This window comes from Rhodnius prolixus, unplaced genomic scaffold (assembly GCF_049639745.1).
Source record: "Rhodnius prolixus isolate KJV_2025 unplaced genomic scaffold, Rpr scaffold_18, whole genome shotgun sequence".
Taxonomy (NCBI): domain Eukaryota; kingdom Metazoa; phylum Arthropoda; class Insecta; order Hemiptera; family Reduviidae; genus Rhodnius; species Rhodnius prolixus.
Window position 1 is genome coordinate 1,660,177 of NW_027411636.1, and position 21,907 is coordinate 1,682,083.

Consider the following 21,907-nt stretch of genomic DNA (forward strand, 5'->3'; position numbering starts at 1 on the left):
AAACTTTAACTTTAAATATCTCGAAAACTACTCGATAGATTTTGTTTATATTTTACCTGTATATGGAGACTACTGTTGTCTATAATTGTGTAATATTTAGTAACAATCTATCGAGTAGAAAACTAGATATTTTGAGTTAAAATTTGTTTCTGTTTGAAACAGTGGAAATATTTAACTTCAAATATCTCGAAAACTACTCGATAGATTTTGTTTATATTTTACCTGTATGTGGAGACTACTGTTGTCTATAATTGTGTAATATTTAGTAACAATCTATCGAGCAGAAGACGAGATATTTTGAGTTAAAATTTGTTTTTGTTTTATAAAATGAAAACTTTAACTTCAAATATCTCGAAAACTACTCGATAGATTTTGTTCATATTTTACCTGTATATGGAGACTACTATTTTCTATAATTGTGTGAAATTTAGTAAATATCTATGTAGCAGAATACGAGATGTTGTGAGTTAATTTTTGTTTCCGTTCTACAAAGTGAAATCTTTAACTTCAAATATCTCTAAAACTACTCGATAGATTTTGTTTATATTTTACTTGTATATGGAGATATCTATTGTCTGTAATTTTGTAAAATTTCGTACAAATCTTTTGAGTAGGAAATGAGAGAACGAGAAATGTTTTCCTATTTCTCTGGAAAACAGCGCAACTGAGGCTAGGCTGTCGTCGTATATCTTTTAAGGTCTAAAAATAGTATGTTTGAACGACAAAATGAAGTATATAATTTAAAACTACCAATAATTTATAATTTATCCTTTTTTTTTTATCTGAATTTGCTTTGATAAAGTTAGGCGAATTTACATATGTGACTGATAAATCCTTGTTCTGTGAATAGAATTAGCGTAATGAGAAACGAGGAATTTATAGTAAAGTAAGCGATTACTTATCTGTTTTGCCTTTTTTTTGAGTATCTTGATCTATAACTTGGTTACTTGCAGTGTACACTCGAACCCGGGTATTAAAGTAGAAACTTCGAATTAGAAAATGGATGATTTCTAGTAAACGTACAAGCGGTTTTTCATTTTTTCCTTTTTTCTTTCCTTTTCAAATGTTCTCGACCTAATGTGTACGATTAAGCTCAGGCTGTAAATTAGATTTGTTGAAAAACAAAATAGGAAATTGAAATAAAATTATCCATGATTTACCTCTTTGTTTTTTTCTTATTTAATTTTTTTTTTAACTCTACATCGAAGACATGACCTTTTCATGCACAGTCCAATTAATAGAAACTAATTTTTTCTTGCTCAGTGTTCGGTCGTGACCGAGAACATTCGGCCAGTTTGGCTAACTTCCGTCTCTCGCGAGTCAGCCTCGCGCCCGCGCGCGTACTAATGTACACATCCGCCTTAATTTCCTGCTTCCTACATATTTCTTATCGCTCATTATTATGTTATTATTTTGCACCTTTTTTATCCTCTCAAACTTTCTATATTAACTTGTTGTTTCCGCTTCTATTTCCTTTATTTGTTTTTCTATATTCTAAACCCTTTGCCCCACTACTTCCTTTGAACCATGTGGTCACCTCTCTAGTCTGTGCAGTTCCCTGCTAGTCCTTGCTCAAGACGCCTCTCGGCTCACGCTTTAGCAACTCTTAACGCATCTCAGCCCGCTTCACTTCCGCTGACACCTAACAGTACGCATCATCCGCATCTAAACGCCTCTCCCGAATATCGCTTCACGCATATTCCACCGCTTATAGTACACTTATTGCACTATTCCCCCTTTACTCTTCCGCTTACCTCATTTCCACTTCCGCTACGCTTCTCTGAGCCTGAGCCCAAATATTGCCTCCCTTTCTCAGAGCTCAACACACACACACACACATTTACATAAACATATACACACTTCCGCTCCACAGCTTCCTTTCCTCTCATCGCTTCTCAGGCAGATTATCAACATACCTCACGCACATCGCTCCTTGCAAAGGGTAAGTACCTTCCCCTTTTTCTTTTATTTCTCTTTATTTTTTCTATTCTTCTTTGTCTACTATTATTTCGTACAGCGCCCACTTGGGCACCTTGGCATTTGGGTGTAGGCGGCCACGCGCGCCTACACTCAGAGAGCTTGAGAAAAGTGTATTGCAAGAGAAACCCTAAATAAAGAAAAAGAAAAATTGTTAACCTTCAATATTACCTTCTTACAAGCGATAAGACGTAGTCAATAATTATGCTTTAAAGAAATTTAATATAAATATTATTGTTGCAGTAAGAGTTTTTTGGGTCTGGGAAGTAAAGTTGGCTATCTTGTTATTAGGTTCAATTCTCGTCAGCTGGGATGTAATTGTTCCCACAGTAAATGCAGACCTTTAGTTGTTTTTGCTCCTGTATTGTCTTGAACTTAATTTAATATGCGGTGAAATTGTTTTTTGTTTACATTAAACTCTCTTAAAATGTATGGTTTTAATATTTATTACATTAGACTATTAATATTCATTACTTGTTATTCTATCAAATGCAAATACTAGTTTTTTACTGGATTACATTTATGTTTTAAGATGCATTAAGCACGAAAAAAAAGGTTATTTTTAGTAAATGTTACCTGTGTGAAGAAATAATCTCAAAAATCAAAAAGTGTTGAAAAAATAAACCTTTATTTCGATTTGTTCTCAACAGAGAATCTAAATAGAATTCAGCGATAAAAATTCATCAACAGTAAGTAGTAATTTAGCAGAGAAAAATTACACTTTTTTTTGATATTTTAGATTCATGTAGATCTACAGTTTTTTAAAATTACAATTTCTTTTCTCTAAATGCACGAACCAGTGTCTTATATACCATATTATTAGCAGAAATTAAAAAAAATCCATATGCTGTACGGATTTTTCTCTTTTCCAAATTTTCTTTTCTAAAACAGATGCTAGGTTAATTTTCTTCCATTTTCTTATGTATAAATCTATTTTAACATATTTGATTGTTACAGGACAATCCAAAATTCTGGCATCAAAACCATCTACAATGATTCCCTGACTGCTTACAGAGATACCTTAAAAGAATTGTAAGTACAGTTATTGTTCAACTTATAATTTGTATCGTAAAGTTTTTCTACCTTTTACTAAAAACTTCACAACTATAACTAATGCCTGCCACTAGTTAATTTAAATATGTGGGTTTGATTAAATAATAAAACTTGCTAAAGTTGTAAGTAATAACCTGATTTATTCACACATTACCTTTACTAACATTAACATTTACTAGTAACTAACGCTATTCATTACAGTTACCATTTACAACAGTCTCAACAGTTTACTGTTACTTACTCACTACGTAACGCCACAAAACTGTTCCACGACTGACCCCTGGTCCGCACTGCACCGAATTGCAATAGTCTCAGCTGCACTAACACAGCTCTACTCATCAACTGACTAATTGCCCAACTAGCTACCACTGAAGCACTCCGCAACACTGACTCTCCAAGACTAACTCCAAAACTAACTGAAAACTTGATTAAAACTCCTGACTAAAAACTCTGTCTAAAAACTATCAACTGCAAAACTGACTTCTCCAGCTGTGTCTGCCTCCCTTTAACTGCGACTGCCCCACTCCGTCTGTATCACGCCCACCGGCCGCTCACTGGCTGAGGAAAACACATGCTGCCACCACCCAAACTGGGGCCGCCCTCCTCCAACCTTCTGTCACACTCCAACTCCGTCTGTCTTGCTCCCACCTGCCGCTCATTGGCTGGAAAACACATACTGCCACCACCCCAACTGGGGCCGCCTCCTCCAATTGTCTGTCTCACTCCTACCTGTCAATTACTGGCTGGGAAAACACATACTGCCACCATCCCAACTGGAGCCTTTCTCTTAGCTGGCTTTTACACAGGTCCGTTACAGGCTACGGTCACTAAACTCCTACAACAATCTAGCCCTTTCTCCTCTGGCTCAGGTAGAGACCGGCCTTTTGTTTACACAGTGTCGGCCTGTTACCGACTTTGGTCGCTTAACCCCTAGAACAATCTAGGCCTTTCTTTTTCTGCTCAGGTAGAGACCGGCCTTTTGTTCACACAGTGGCGGCATGTTACCGACTTTGGTCGCTCAACCCCTAGAACAATTTAGGCCTTTCTTTTCTGCCCAGGTCAACTTCGTTACAGTATACATACGTAGAGACTGAAATTGTCTATAATTGTGCCAAAGTTTATTTTAATCGGATCATTACTGCACCAGGTATCAAAATTTCGAGAAAATGTGAGGTGTATCAATTTCGACTCAGGGTCAGCAAGTATAGTGCAAGAGAAGTGAAATCGTAATCTCTACACTATTTTGATGATTCAAAACCAGCCAGGGATACCACAATAAATATGTGTGCTCAAGATATTAACCAGCTCTAATACTATATTAAATACAATGAAATAGCCCATAAATTCTTCCTATTACCGAAGAAGCTCAGATATGTTCATTGTGCATTTTGCATGAACTAGAAGATATTTTTTCATTATATAGCAGTGTTGCCTGAGTTCAGAAAGACATTTTTTGGTAAAGGCGTATTAGAAAGAAATGAATTTATTCGCTATATGAACGGTCATAACTGGGAGAAACTGGACAAATATAATATAACAGCTGGCAAATACAGACATTTTTTTAATTAAGGAATTTAATTTTGTAATTTATTTAGTATTTAGTTACATAAATTATTATTGGGTGATGTACACATGAAATATACATGTTTTAATAATATAGCTGGAGTAAACTTCTGCTGACGGACTTCGATCCAAGCAGTAGCTGCTTTAGATTAAAATTAAATTTTTTTTTGTAAATTTAAAAAAAAAAAAATTAATAAAGCATATTATTATATTATTCTTCCTTTTACCTGGATTAGAAAAAAAAAAAAACAATAGGGAAGGGATTAGCTATGAGGTTAGCATACTGGACTCCCACGCGGAGGTCCCGGGTTAGAATCCAGCTGCTGACCCTTAGATTTTTTTCTCTTCCTAGGAGCTACTTACAGTTCACTGTCCGGTGATGGACAGTGTTGTCTGTAACCAGAGAACACTGTCCGGAGGCCGGCAGTGCACTGAAAAAAGCTCCGGGCGCCAATAACCTTAGATGTTGACGCGCTTTAAATCATTTTTTTTTTTTAAAAAATATATATACGAGGGTCGTTTGAAAAGTCCGTGCAAAGTCAGAGAGATAGCACCTCTGGCGCGTATCGAGGTTATATTTAGTTAGTAGCATCTCTTGGAAGAACACACACCAAGTTTCAGCCAGATCGGTCTATTTCTTTGTGTTTGGCATTCGTTTGAATCGAGAAAGTCGAGTGATTTTCAAAAAATGGACGAAAAATAATTTCGTGTGTTGATTAAACACTACTTTATGAAAGGCAAAACGCCTCAAGATACTAAAGAGAAGCTTGATAAACATTATGGTGACTCTGCACCTTCGATTAGAACAGTTTATAAGTGGTTTCAAAATTTTCGGAGTGGCCATATGGGCACAAGTGACGCTGAACGTTCTGGACGCCCTGTTGAGGTTACAACTCCAGAAATCATTGACAAAATCCATGATATGGTGATGGATGACTGAGAAGAGTGAAGGTGCGTGAGATTGCTAGTGCTGTGGGCATCTCGAATGAACGGGTACATAATATTTTGCATCAACATTTGGACATGACAAAGCTATCCGCAAGATGGGTGCCGCGATTGCTCACGCTTGACCAAAAACGAAATCGTGTGAAGTGTTGCAAGGACGGTTTGCAGCTGTTCCAGAAGAATCCGCAGGACTTTAAGCGTCGTATCGTCACTGTGGATGAAACATGGATACATCTCTACACTCCTGAGACCAAAGAACAATCTAAACAATGGGTTACCAAGGGGGGAATCTGCGCCCAAAAAAGGCGAAGACCGTTCCTTCGGCCGGAAAGATTATGGCGACTGTCTTTTGGGATTCGCAAGGAATAATCCTCATCGACTATCTGGAAAAGGGTAAAACTATTACAGGTGCATATTATTTATCGTTATTGGACCGTTTGAAAACCGAGCTGCAAGAAAAACGCCCACGATTGGCCCACAAAAAAGTCCTTTTCCATCACGACAACGCACCAGCTCACACCTCAGCAGTTGTGGTCGCAAAATTAATGGAAATAGGGTTCCAACTCGTTTCACATCCCCCCTATTCTCCAGACTTGGCTCCCTCGGACTACTATTTGTTCCCCAATATGAAGAAATGGCTGGCGGGAAAAAGATTTTATTCAAACGAGGAGGTGATTGCAGAAACGAATGGCTATTTTTCAGAGCTTGGACAAATCCTATTATTCGGAAGGGATCAACAAACTAGAGCAGCGTTGGACGAAGTGTATAAGCCTAAAAGGAGACTATGTTGAAAAATAAAAAAGGTTTACCCCAAAAAATTAAGTAGTTTTTATTTTTGCACGGACTTTTCAAACGACCCTCGTATATACTTATAAATGTAGGAAAGAAGAGAGTAGATAATAATTAACAAGAAAAAAAGAAAGTAAAACAAGGAATCACTGATGATACTATATTTTCTCGCCTTTACACCTTTTCCGTCTTAAACTCACATTAATTCTAATATATTTCACGCCTTGAAATTAATATAGACAAAGGAATGTAGTCGCCACGGCCATCAATATAAATATTTCCATAAAATAGTATTTTAAATGAAATAAATTTATCAGGGGGTGCCTCCACTGATTTCTATTCCACATATATACATTTTTGTGGAGAATAATTTGTAGTTTGAAATCAATAAATGGAGTTACTCAGACTTTAGAGACTGTTATTCTAACTGTAATTTCACTTTAAGTTAATTGAAGTTTAATATTTTACTTAATAGTGATTGGGTGAGTAAAGTTACAGTTGGGAGGGTTATTAGTTTACAGGTTGGGCTGGTATAACAATCACAATGAGCTCTCTGGAGGGCCTTCTGGATGACGACACAGTGTTCCATACCAATGTCGTCGCTACTGTGTTTTTACTGATCGCAGAAACTGGTCCAGTGATTAGTGGATGGCAGTGTTCTGTTGTTCGTCTCTCCTCTCGTAAGCTGGAGCTATTCTTTTCACACCAAACTACCACAAACATACAAACAGAAATTATCGTTTCAGTAAAGACCATTAATTAATAAGTGAACCCAGCAATAACAAAGCATGATTTTCTTACTTTTCGTTATTCTACAGTACTAAGAGGAAGTACTGTAATCGTGCAGATTTCTGATGTTGGGTTTTCTCAAGGAAGCATCCGATCTGAGGTCCCCTGAGTCAGAAAAAGTGCTTTTTTTTTTTAACAACATGGCGTATGTTTGACTGCTTTATCCACAATGTAACTCCAAAAACAAAAAAATCGCAATGAAGTACAAGATTTGATATTTCGCTTCGATGTCAATAGGTGAAAATGGTAATTATGTTTTCGTCAAAATCGATTTTTAGCAACATATTACCTCCCCTTAAGGTTTCAGTAGAGTAATTAAATTGTGGTTTGGCAATAAACTTTTCCCACATGATGACGTCAAAATAGTGGTTGCCATAAAAATAAAAGAAAAAGGCCACAATAATGTTCGTCCACTTGAACACTTCCGGCCATTCTAGATTTCCATTGGACCACTGGAAGGAAATTAAATCCCCCCCACTCTAACATTCCGTAGCTGTCTTTTATTTGTTTATTAAATCAGCTGGTCCATCATCAGCTGGCATTTACCATTTTCATTTACGACTGGAATTTAGATCAAAATTTTTGTGGCATAAATTCAATTTGTTTTATTTTTTTAATTAATTTCAGCAGTTTGATGGTTGGTAATTTTTGTTGCGAATAAATTAACCAGTTAAGCGTGTTTGACATGTATATACACGTCAAACCAAATCTCTATTACGATGCGTACGACGTGTACACTCATTGTGAAACAATATAAAATTGCCATTAACTATAAAAACAGAGAAATTTTAATAAAATTCAATAAGAATATTATTTGGTGGTTACCAATAGAACTGCCAAGTATTTTATACGGAGGGGGGTGGAGGGAGCCAGCCAAATGATGAGTGGTTGGTACATGTTTGGTCTCCGCATTAGAGATTGGGAATTACCTCACACAAATAGAAGCTCTCAACCCTTGTGCAATGCCGTTTTTACCTTTTAGATAGAGATTCAGGCCTCACAGTACGAGCATGATTTCATTTTGGCACAGAATTCAAAGCTCTTTTCTTCCTTGTAAAAGCTCTAGGCGCCCCTACTTAACTAGAGCAATGCATACGTGAAGCGGTGCAAGATTTTTGAATGAGCATAGAATGCTCTGGTAATATCAAGAGGCCCCAGAGAGATCGCAGAAAAAGTAGCTTGCAGTGACTATTACGATGTTTTAGTTGTTTTGCCCTGCGTTCGACGTGTATACACGTCATTTTCTGATTTTAATTCATGCTTAACTGGTTAACAATTTATTCTCAAAAAAATGAAGGGATTACCAATCAGCAAACTGCTTTAAAGGAAATCTGTCTACAAGAACAAGAAAATATTTAATTTTTGTTCTAGGAAGGAAGGAACTCAATGCAGATCAATATCTTTGTTAACGTCTAAATAATATATTGACAAAACTTGATGATAATAAAACAGGAAATTAAATAAATTGAATTTCCTTCTTGACTTTTAAGGTGTTTAGAATCTGTTTTGTTTTCTTCTAAATAACTTTTTTTAAATTTAAAACTTCAGAGGCTGCTGCAAAGACGTAGATGTGAGAAAGAAGTTGCTACCCTCTCTCTCTACAATGAATCAATTATTGGCCATCTTCAACACGGTCGGGGGTAGTCTGGGAGTGTCAAAGATGAAAGCTGGTCCTAATGACAGGGTTTGGGATGTGCAGCAAGGCGAGACTGAAATTTCATGCTTTCGCTCAGTGAATAAGTCCAATTAGCCTCAGGAGAAACCCAGTTAGACACTAGGATCTGGGACAATGCCCTTGAGATGATAGAATCGTCATAAAGCCATTCGCTTAGATCAGCGTTTCCCAACCTGTGGTACGCGAAAAATAATCAATAATGGCGGACATTAAAATAAATAAATAAATTATAAAAATATCATAGAAACGTTTTCTCCCAATAATACATAAAGATTATTTTAATTAATAATATTATACAGTAAAGTTGTTAATATTTACAGTAAGTAAATTATAAGTAAGTTAAATATAAACAGGTTGGCCTGTCTCAAGATATACGAGAAAATATAACAGCACATTTAACAAGATTAAAATTGTCTTTCATGGAGTACTTTCCCCAAAACCCGAAAACACAAATGATAATTGGATTTCAAACCCCCCTTCTATAAAGAAAATTTAGGAAAAGCTACATCATTATCGAGAAAATTTAATAGAATTATCATGTGACAGAACTTAAATGATAACTATGTAAAAAATCTGCTTAAAGAGACTGGATTGAAATGGAGTTAAGCTGTATCCAAGCAACATTAAATTTAATTGGTACAGGTAGTTGAATGCTTAAAAGACATTAATTTTGGAAGATTTGGGCTCATTAGAATGCTTATATCACAAACCTAATATTTCTATAATTTTAGACAGGTATATTTACACTTAACTGATTTAAATAAAGTAAATAACAATATGTTTAATATATTTTGGAATTCTCAACAATTTATTACAAGATGTTCATTTCTTTTCAAGTTATAAGAATTCTTTCTGAATTAAGATTGGGGTGGCCCCTTACGTTATTAAATTTAAAATCAATAATGTAATTTTGTACAATCAAAGCCCAAAGATCATTGTTTAATGTGTAATAAGAACGAGCCGGAAACATTAATTCACCTGTTTATCAGCTGCCCAGTAAAATATAATAATCCTAAAGGAAGAACTTTGTAAATTAATTTAATAATTTTTGAAGAGAAAAATATGTACGCAATTTTTTTTTAAAAAATCTTTTATTGTAATTTACCACTGCAACAGTTGTTGCAACAAGCAAATATGGTGAAAGAGAAAAGAAATAACAGGAAATCACAAGTGGAGAAGGCACCCAGTGGTGTCAATCCAGTAACGTGCTCAGCTACACTGCTCTCACGATAAGAGTAGATCACGAGGCCATCTTCTCTTCAATCTCGTTAGAGGATTACCTGGTAATGGTAGAGGAAGATTGGTTGTTCTAAGAGAGGGTTAGAGATGAGCTGCTGTAGAGGAATGAAATTTGAAGAAACGAGTGTTAGCAAGATCTGTAATGAAAGGAATTTTGAGGTCATTATGGATAGTGAGGTTAGATACATAGAACGGAGCGTTAAGAAGTTTTCAAAATATTTTTGACTGTAATGCCTGGAGGCGTAGTGAGTTGGAACGCTTAGTCGATCCCCATACTTCGATGCCGTAAGACCAAATGGGTCGCAGTAACATTAGATATAAGAGTCTTTTGTTATCTAGGTTAAGTTTCGATCGTTTGTCAAGTAGTCTGGCGAGAAGTTTGTAGCGCTGGTTAGTTTCTTGTTTTTTCAGTCTAGTATGGGGGGATTCCATGTCAACCGTTTGTCTTCTAGGTGCAGTCCAAGGTAGCGTACTTTGTCCACAGTTGGTACAGGAGTTGGGTTCAAGATGACAGGAGGTAGGATTTTCCGTCTGAGAGTAAATATTATAAACTTAGACTTCGTAACGTTGGTTTTGATTCTCCATTTGAAAAGCCAGTCCCGTAGGTGATTGATGTGTGTTTGTGGAGTTCGTGTAGCGATAAGAGGATCGGAATGTGGAGATAAGATAGCAGTATCGTCAGCAAAGGTGGAAAGGATAGTATTTAGATGTTGAGGTATGTCTGCTGCATACAAGGAGTAAAGAATAGGACCTAAGACACTGCCCTGAGGAACACCAGCTCGAGCTAGACGGATATCAGAGTCTGCTGCTCCACAGTTTACTCTGAAATATCGATCTTTTAAGTAAGATTTGAGGATGAGGTAGTAAGTATGAGGAAGAATCTCCCTCAGTTTAAACAGTAGTCCCTCGTGCCACACCCTGTCGAACGCCTGAGCGACGTCAAGGAAAACACTCGGGCAATACTGCTTTCGCTCGAGGGGGGTAGCAATAGTGTCTACAACGCGAAGCACCTGGTGAGAAGTTGAGTGATGTCTCCGAAATCCGAATTGATGATCCGGAATCATATTTTGTTCTAAGTTTTAAAACTAAGATCTTACAGTTTACAAAGTTTATAAAGTGAATATGAACTTTGGACTCCTTTGTAACAGATACATTGTATCTCTATACAAATAGAGGTAATAATAACAAAAATAACACACTCGGAATAACATAGTTCACGAAATACAATCATTTTTACGAAGTGGTACGTACAATTTAACATGATGTGGTACTACTAAGTGATACGCGAGCCAAAAAATGGTTGGGGAAACGTTGTCTTAGACGCACAGCTACACATGCCTAGAAAGGATGTTATCTGCCTGCGATTTAGATTTAAGCTGATACGAAAATGGTTTTTTGATGAGCTGGACGAAATCAAATCACAACTGAGGAAAATAATATTTAGACTACATATTTTTGTAGAAAATTTTCAAAGTAAACTTGAAATTCTGACATGAACAAAGTCCCCCATCCCCCCCACAGTTAAATTTGATAATTAAAAGAGAAATTTCATGCAGGTTAAATGATTGTTAAATAAAATTTCCATAAGATGACAACAGAGGTCAGCACTGTCTACCGATGATACGTGACCAGCTGTTTATTATTGCATTTATCGCGCCCGCACCCAACTAGAGACCTTCCCCCTCTCAACCAATAATTTGTTAGTATGATGAGCCAGACGGTTGGTCAATTGTGTAGTGGTGGGGGAAGGCTGACAACCAATAAAAATAGTAATTTACTGCTTTCTGTATTCATCAACACCGCTTTGGTAAATTAAAGGTTAATTCAGCCTAAATGAATTTGATTAAATCATTCTCTATTCTAGGCAGAGAATGCATATGCATGTTTATAAACATGGGAGAGGTTATGAAGGGGGACTGAATTTATTATTATTCCTCCTATTTCTATAGGTGTGTCATTTTAAATACGACGATACATTAATCTCTCAAAAGATGGCAGTGGCATGTGGTCACAAAATAATGTGGAGGGGTTGAAACCTTTAAATCGAGAAACTGTTTTGCATCGCCATTTTCGCACAATCATTAAAACTTATTCGAACTTTTTCAACGTATTTTTTGTTTTTTACTGTAAACTTTTTATTTTGTATATTCTCAAGACAACAACAGTATCTGACAACACGACAAATCCAAGTCTACACACAAATCCACTTCCTGTCTAATCAACAAATAAATTGCTTCCTTTTTGATGAAAAAAATTAAACCAAATATTTATTTATTTATTTATTTATTGTTATAGTGGTCTTGTAAACCAAATATTAGACGAGTAAAGAAAAAGGTATTTTTCTCTAAATAGATCTCTATGTGTGTGTTTACATCTTACCTCAAAAACAAAGAACCTTAAGAAGTCCAAATTTTGCTGGTACCAAGGGGACTTTGATACTTTACAATTTAGTCGAAAAACTGCCTACCGGAATTAGTACTTAGCTGAATAGGTACTTAGTTTATAGCATTTCCATTTTATCGTAAATGATTCCACTATAAACGCACAGTGGTCCACAGTGCTGGGCAACATTTATGATTTTATCCATCGTTGTGCGCATGTCTGATCGGATTCAGTCTTTCATCCATTGTCAGAGGTAAATTAATAAGATTGGTGTAGAATTTCGAATTCACTAGCTTAAAAGAGCTCTTAGATAAGTATTAGGATTCTTTAGTTTTTATTTCATTATTTTAACACAATGTTTAATGATTCATTAACACATATTGTGAAACACACATACGAGGTGTGGCCATTAAATAACGAGACTATTGCTGTAAAACATTTTATTTTAAATTTAAACATATTTAGTTATTATCACCTTCAATATACACCCCTCCCCTATCCCTACAACGCTCCATGCGAATTTACCATTGTTCGAAACCATTGCTGGAAGTCCTTTTCTGTATTAGCTCCTGCATGACGCGTGCCGCTTTTTCTTTCACAGCTTCAACGGACTGAAATCGTGTTCCTTTTAATGCAGATTTGATTTTGGGGGAACAGATAAAAGTCACATGGGGCCATGAGGTCAGGCGAATAAGGCGGATGGCCTAAAACTAGTGGGATGTTCTACTTGGCTAGAAACGTCTTGACAGACAGACAATGCAGTGTGAGCCGGCGCGTTGTCTTCATGGAGAACCCCGTGACTTGTTCTTCCACAAATCGGGTCGGAGTTAAGCAAGCACCTCACGGTAGTAATGTTGATTAATTATAATTGTTATTTTCATCCGTTTTGGACTTGGAAGGGTGACCCGGGCGGTCATCATCTCCGACCTCTTCTTGGTCATCTTGGAAACGCTTGAACCACTCAAAAACAAGGCGCACGTTACACAACATTCCTTGCCATAAACTTCTTTTAATAAAAGATCAAGTTTCAGTAGCGGTTTTATCAAGTTTTGATGTGAAATTTCACGACAATTCGTTGCTCTGCTACAATGTGTAGTATCATGTTTTCGGGCAAAACGAAACTAACACCTCTTACTCAAACGACAGTTCCGGTTGGGACAGATTTCTCTACAAACACCTGAGACGCTGCACAATCAAAAGAGAAGGCTTTACGCTGCACAGCTGTCGCGGTCGTTAGGATTTGGTGCATGCATAGTTGTTCTGGAGCAGCATCAGTCTTGTTATTTAATAGCCGCACCTCGTATAACCCCCATGTAACCTTCCTTCACATAGTCAGCAAGTGTAAGTGGACGCGGTAACATAAGTGAAGCTGAAATCTCTGCGTCCTACTGAAGCCAACTCTAATGATGGTTCGAAACAGGTGCGTGTGCTATGACGGATAAAATATTAGAAATCAACTTTCTTTTTAGTAAAAATTCCAAGTTTTTAAGAAAATCGAATTACATAGCCTCGGGTGGGGCCCCCTCCAGATTTTTTTTTTTGTCAATGTTATCACACTGACATGATATGGCATCCTGTGGCCGGAAAACCATTTTGTTCAGTAATCGATTAATTAAGAACTCGGCGAACAGGTGGTCCACAGGTCTCAGGTAATAATGGATGGGTAATTACGTATACTGTGACGAGAATAGGTCCTGTGTTCAGTAATTAGGGTAGAAAACAAATGACCAGGTTGGCAGAACTGCTTGAAGGGGCCACAGCTGATCGAGTTACCTAGTTAGGGCTGCAAAAATAATGATCACTAGTAACCTGATGGAGCAGAGTGGCGTCATCTTCCTGCAACAGAGATTTTATTACTTTTTACGCAATATATTAGAATATTGTTTATTTTAAATTAATTATAATGATACAGTAAAGGATAAAAATAGGGGGAAAAAAGCGTACACATAATCTCCCTATTTTTCCAGGCGGGGCTTTACGTCCAACTACCAATTAGGTGTCGTGGACGGAGGCTACTAGCAAACATACTTTACTATAAATTTCTCATATTAACCATTAAATAAAATACAAGACCTAGGCTGAGGAATCGAATCCACTAACCATACATCTTAGCATTGCGGGTCTAGCCTCTTAACCGCTCGGCTACCGTGGCGCCTAACTCTTAAATAATTTGGAAATAAGTAAAGGTTGAACTGGCAGTATCTGGGGGGATGTCTGAAAGAAAATATAAAAATTTCCATAGGGATTTTTTTTTTCCCTTGGTACTGCAGTTTGCCGGATATACGAAGTACACAGTGAGTTAATCCTTCAGGGTCATGAACTTTCATTCAGTAGTAATATAGCTCCGTGGGTCATACTATATTTAGAGCTTATTGGATCTTACAATGGCACAGTTTTAAAGGTCACCACTGGCAACCTGCTGCTCCAGGTCAAGCACAATGCCAAGGGTCAGGTCAGGAGAATTCGGCCGCAGACCTTATAGTCTGCGTGAGAAGGAATATTGAAAGTTTATACATGTTGATGAACTGTAGTAAAACAATTGCAGGAGGCAATAGCGTGGCAACTCCCATAAAGGTTTTTAAATCTAAAAGTTTCTACCTCAGAACTGACAAAGAGGCCTACATCTTATGCCTAGAGAGCGAGAGAGAGGAAAAACCCAATTTTTCGGAACTCAAAAATAGTTACTTCCGGTGAACAGTTGAACTCAAAAACCGGAAAGATTGCACTACTTCCTGGTGTGTTGGGAAATAGGAAGTAAAAATCTGCCGAAATTGTGTGATTACAATTTAATTGAAAATTTTTTGTAATAAAATTCAACATCTCTGTAATTGTTCTTAACTGACCGCTTGTTTAAGACAGGCCAAAAATTATTCAGCTTGAAAAGGGATAGTGGCTAGTTGTAGCGCCCCTGGTAGCAGAAACGAGAAGTATGATTTCAAGAAGTTCGAGTTATCGTAAAACACACCAGCCTTAAACAAATTTTTGCAGAAAAAAATGTTTTACAAGAAACGGCGGTGTGATATCAAACTCACGGATCGAATTTCCGGTTAACTTGAATCCTCTTCCGTCTAGAGTGAGTCTTTTGCCCATGAACGGACTCTCGATTCGCCCTCAGCATCACCACACAGCACTAAAGATCTCCAAAAGTACAATTTACTCAAGTAGAGGACTTTTTTTTTTTTGCAATTTTCTCATTTTTACACATATTTTAGTTTTGTATACTGTATAGTGTATGGTTCCATCATGGTTAGAAGCTAAAAAAAGATTCAGTAAATGTAAGGCTGAATCATTTGCATTCCGACCGATTCATTTGGAATATTGAAAAGCAAGTTAAAATATGCTAATGACGAAGCTTTTTATACTTTTATTATTTTTTCTCTCTCATGTAGCTTTTACGAAAAGAATTTAATATTAATGTGACACAATCGGAAGTGACGTAAACCACAAGGTCCGGGTCAGAGTATGAGAAGCGACAAACATTAAGAAAAAAAAAACTGCTTTCATCCAGATTCCGTTTTGTTAATGGCAGATTTCCTGTGGGGTGCTTTGTGTTAAAAATAGAAAAAAAAATATATATATATATAGGAGGCAAGTTTTGAAAGGAGCTGTAATGAGTGGTGGGAGTAATATGTGGTGACGTACGTCACCAAATGACATGAGCACAATCTGTCGCGCCAAACCATTCCTACTCGTCCTCCTCGCGCCATCACTGTCATGTGTGCTCTAAGACAAGCTGACACTAATGCGCTCTGTAGGCTGTAAGCACAAACGTTTATTGTCCTCTTCCTTCCGCCTCTACCTCTTCCTTTTTGCCGCCACACTTACATTATACCAATCCTTTTAAGTTTGTATGCGTTCAACTTTTCTGCAGTGTTGTCCGGATATCATAATATTGATTTATCCGTCCAGCAATGGGGGACTATTTTATTTTTAAGAATTGGGCATTTTCATCTACATATACAGAATGCAGTTTACCAAATATCTAGGTTACCGGCAGTGCATGAAATCCTATCATTATCTCCTTAATAAAAACTTACAGTTTAAAAAGTTAAGTATAAAGGTTGATTAAACACGCCAAAAGGTACACGGATGTATGAAGTTATCAACAAATACATAGTTTAATAGCTATCACAAATAGAAAAAATAACTATCACTTCTTCTACGAATGTCAAAAGACGTTTGAATTAGATTAAATATGTAATTATTTCGATTTTATAGTGCGTTCAAAAGATAAAGGAGGGGGAAATACGTCACCATAAGTTTGAAGTCTATTAAATTAAAACCATAACCATGTCTATTGTTTACTAATTCAGGTGGAAAGAGTAAAGTCTAAAAGAATTTATTTCATCAAGTTGGGGATTAGTCACGGATATTATTTCTGAATGTTTCTATGAAGACATTTCTTCATGGTTCATTAAATTATAGAAAACTTTATTATTATTCACTCTGTCTTATCGCCACAAATACTAATTAATAATTCAAACAGTTTTAACTGATGAAGTTCTCTCATCGCAACTTTTGGAATGAGATTTTCTCAGAAATTATAATTTCTATGGAAAAAAAAATCTGGTAGGAACACTCTCACGACTTCCTCTTAATATTATTCTTTAAATTAAGCTCACAAATATTCTACAAACTTGGCACGTTTGTTATATTTAATTCTAATAACTTTAGAATTACTTCTGTGTACGCTTATTCGAATTTCCTGTTTAAGTTTTCCAGAAATTAGCTTAATTTCTTGTAAATAGCTTAATCCAGTGGTCGGCAAACTTATTAGCCAAAGAGGCAAATATGAACATTACAACGATTTTTAAAAAAAAATGGGAGCCAAATCTGCTTGTTTAGTAACCTTTTATTACACTAAATAAGTAGTACACTAAATAATACTAAATTTCATACTTAATAAATATTTATTAATGCGAACAATGTGCTTGCATCTGCCTTGGAAAGTTTGAGTAAGTCAGGTTTGTATGTTGTTGTTTTTAATTTTAGGCATGATTCCAAGTTCTCATCAATAAGACCACTTCTCAGTTTACTCATGATAATGTTCATGCTTGAAAAAGATTGTTCGCATATATATGTAGAACCGAAAAGGGAAAGAACAGCAAACGCGAGCTTTTTCAGCTGATCGTAAGAGTCAGGAATACTATTCCCAAACTTTGAAAATGATCATGTCTTCCTTCTCCAGGTCATTCAAAGCAGACCACTTGTGTTGTGAACTAAGATCACATTTTTTCTTCTCCAATATTTCCAATTCAACACAAAGACGTTCGAATTTAGAGCGCCATATCTCCTTGTTTTTTTCAATCCAGCAATTGTATTTCAAAGCTACCAATGTCAATTTCAAAAGGAGAAAATTTCAACTCGGTTATCGTAGCATTAAGAGGATTTTTGACAAATGCTAAAGTTGCTCTGCTGTTTTTGAATTCCTGAAACCTTCTATAACATACGAACAATTTCAGCCGGTAGCTTGTACATGGTTTGTGTTTACGTTTACGAAAACTAATAAAATTAAACTCGATGTTCGTTACGTATTTTTACAACAATATAAAATTTTAATTAACTATCTATCTTTTAACTTAAACAAAAAATTATACATGTTCTCGATTTATAGAAGAATTTTAATTTATCAAAATAAGATGTAATTTTTTTCTTACCAAGTTTTTTTTAAAATGAAAATATTATTGCGCCTTCCGTGGATATTTGTGCCAGAGCCGCACTTAAGGAGCCAAAGAGCCACATGCGGCTCTGGAGCCGCCCATTGCCGACCACTGGCTTAATCTATTGTGCAATAAAATGTCCTTGTTTGAAGAAAGTAAACACTCGGAAAGTCTTTTCTAAGAAAATGTGTGCCCCTTCATACACACACACACAGCCAGACCATTTGATAATTTGAAACGATTGCTATACTTCCCCTTAACAAGTGTAAGAGCTGATCGCCGCTTTAATGTTACGTAGGGGAGCCCTAACCCTATCATCCTACCAAATTTTATCATAATCGGGCCAAGATTTACAGAGTAATTAGTAATAATTTTGGAGGGGGCCTTACATAAAGGGGGCTAACTCCTCTCCCATTTGATGTACAGCGTCGAGACCCCCCAAAATCAATTCTAAATAAAATTCCGAATCGATTGACACCTCATTCATGAAAATCGGTTCACGCGTTTAGGCGGTACGTTGTTCACAAAAAAGGTAACAAGAAGAAGAAGAATTTTTGAAAATGCCGTTTTTGCTCATTTTCAGCAACTTTTTTCTCAAAATCTATTCGATCTGTGTTGTTGCAAAAAATTACAGTCATAAAGGAGGATTTGCCCTTTATTGTAAAAAAATTTGGGAATTTTATCTTTTAGAGAAAAAGAGAAAAAAATTGTCAAAGTTGGGTGTTTTTCAACGTTTCGCTTTTTCGTTCAGTTTTTGACGATCAACCCTTATACAACTGGTCCTACCGGAAACAGTTTTAATATTTAATGCCTACTTATGGCAGCATGTTGCCTAAAATTCAGTCACTCTATTTGTATAAAATTGAACGGAGAATATAGTCAGTTGGCGAGAAATTTGCATTAAATTGGAGAGAAGGGATTGGGATTCTCTGAATGTTGAAAGTTTAGTCGCAGCCCTAGAATTTCGGAGCCCAAAAGTCCAGATCGATCTCGAGAAGTGTTTTGTACTGAGTTAGTTTGTGTAGAGCAGATAAGTAATTTAAACTAACAAGGCTTAAAATTATTTAGCTGATTACATTTGACAGTTTCTGGTTAGTTGGTAGGTTATTGCCTTGTTAGTTGTTACAAGTATTAAGTACTCACTTTAAGGTAATCGACTTGAAATAATAGTTCCTTAAAAATATTCTTTTTCTGCAACCATGTAGGGAAGTTCTCATTACTCAATTAAAAACAGCTGTGTAATGCCCAACTTTACCTCACTAGTGGGGAAAAATTCCCATTAGTGTCACTTTCCGCACTAGTGAGTGGAAAAACTTTATTGTGCTTCCTTGATATAAGAAGTTTTGTTATTAACATAAATATTTTCTGTAAAACTTTAATAAGCTTATTTAACGTAACTAAATAATTAAAAAACGAATATTAAAAAATAAAATAAAAATTGAAAGGAATACAGAAATGAAAATAATATTTTAATAAATGATTAGATATTTTTAATTATAACAGTTAAAAAGGTTATAGTGTTACCTTATAGAAATTTAAAATGGATTCTAGTGATGCCTGTTTAGAAAACACTCCTCCATCAATAAAAGAAACAGCAGAAAATGTAATAAGTAATGTAAATAATTGTAATATAACAATAAATGTTTATAATAAATAAATTACTTTTTGTAGACTGTAAAAATGAAATTTTTAATTTTTTTAGTTAATAAATCTAATGGTTGCAGAAAAAATATAATATTTAACTCGAGTGTCAAGTATTTTCCTCACACTCGGCAATTTGCACTTGCATTCGCCTCGCTTCGCTCGCTCGTGCGTGCAAACCCTGCCTCGCGTGAGGAAAAGTACTACTTTCCACACTTGTTAAATAAATAACTATATATTTTCAAACTATAGTTATACAAAAAATGATCAATATATCTGTTACATATAAGTTTATACGCACACGATCAAACCAGAATTATTCAAACACACCAAAGATTATGAATTGTTCTTGAACATTCACTGAAACGATAACTTTCTGATTGCAAGAGTGTAGCCTGTAATAAAACTGTACAAAGTAGCAGAAATATAACCTCCTTCAATCCCTGTGGAAAACAATGTTTACTTAGCAGTGTTGCCATCAAAAAGGTTATGTTGTTTTAAAGAGTATTTATTTTTAATGTGATTTATCTTTAAAACGTGGGATTTCATTTTTATTCTCTTAATTTGTTTTATTTTAATTAATATTGTAAATGTAAAGTTACATACACGATCTATTATTACATAAATTACACAATTGCACTTTATAAAGGTGTCAAGTTACTTGTCCACCCACATTAACTATTTCTACAAACACATTCACCTTTCAACAATTCACCCTTCACTTGGTTTATGCAGGTTTGATTAGACATTCCCAGGTCTGGGCTACAGCTATCCCAAGAGCACTCTCTCAGATCGGGGACATCCTGTGCTTGATTGTTTAATGACCGAAGGAACATATTCCCTGTAGAGACCCTATATATATATCTACCCTCTACATCATTCCTTTACATTTAATATTAAATACAAGGCGATAATGTGGCAGTCATGTTCTGGAAATACGTCAGTCACTATTATTATTACATTAACATATTCCTTGAACTGTAGTAAAATGGTCGTTTAATGGTATCGCAGTTATTAAACCACAGCCAACGCTAGTGCAAAACCCAAAAGTACGCTACAATCGATATTTTAATTTTTTTTTTAAATCGATATTTTAAATCAGGCGTGAATCCGATTTTTACTGCTACAATTCAAAATGTGCGGCACCACACCATCAATTTTTGAACATTGTTTCTAGAACCATTTTTATTTAAATATAACTATATCTATAAATGTTCATTAATAAACTAATATTTACAAGCTTGAGTTGGATTTCAAATATACGTAAGAGGGGGGGTCCACTTTGCAAAAGCAAACTGTAATTGTAGTAATTTGGCCCACGTCTGTAATTACTTCCTATTAAACCAATTACTGGCTTTAGATTTCAATTGATTAAGGTTGGAGGCGAATCGTTAATTTGACTGTAAGTTGTAAATAATAATGTGGAAATTGTTTGATTGGTCACTTTTTTTAAATTGGTTTTTAATTGGTTTAACATTTGCGATTACATTGATTGCAGGTATCGATTTTTTAAATGTTTTTTTTTTCTAATTGTAGTTGAATTATTTTCTCTGCATCATATGGTACCAGTTGAAAAGTAAAGTAATGATCTATTTCTTTCAGGCGGGGCTTAACACGTCCAACTACTACCAATTAGGTGTCAGAACCTAATACTTTACTATAAACAATTTTTGTCTAACAAATAATAAGTACTCATACACGGGATTCGAACTGGGGATCGTATCTTCACAGGATCAACAAAAGGTCCTCTCTTCTTTGCGTAGATTGCAATGAGGAGGAGGATTTCAAACATATAATAATGGATATGTCCACGTTATTTGGTAGAAAGGAAACGAATGTTTGACGGCATATACAGGTATTTAGATGCACCATTTAGTTACGAAGACATTATATTCTCCACCAACATCTATGTGTTTAAATCTGTAGTAGAGCTAGCTGAGAAATAATGAGTGTATTTAAAAGTTATAGAATGAATGGAAGAAAATGATTAGAGAAGGATTACGGTGATTTTAATTTAGGTTAAGCTATAAGGATGGCAGGAATATAGGAGTACTGGTCCATCCATTAGCTGTAAGTTTGTATGTAAATAGTTGTATATAGCAGAGGGATGAATGAGTGAAGCGAATGTATTTATCAGTAAGAATGGAGAGTGAGTGATATTCTAGTGATAAGCACTTAGACGATGCTGGCTGTA

General features: G+C 35.7%; 1 protein-coding gene across 5 annotated transcripts in view; it reads left to right on the forward strand.

Moving 5' to 3' along the window:
- LOC141462234 (lutropin-choriogonadotropic hormone receptor-like) overlaps nucleotides 1-21,907 on the forward strand; it is a 149,854-nt gene that overhangs the window by 54,043 nt on the left and 73,904 nt on the right. For 3 of the 5 annotated variants that reach the window (XM_074143921.1, XM_074143923.1, XM_074143922.1), the window contains one exon: nucleotides 2,935-3,009. In XM_074143921.1, the coding sequence (XP_074000022.1) occupies nucleotides 2,935-3,009 (75 nt within the window). Of the gene's footprint in view, nucleotides 1-1,295; nucleotides 1,943-2,262; nucleotides 2,407-2,509; nucleotides 2,667-2,934; nucleotides 3,010-21,907 lie in introns of those variants that run through there. The other 2 variants (XM_074143924.1, XM_074143925.1) reach the window with 2 other exon arrangements.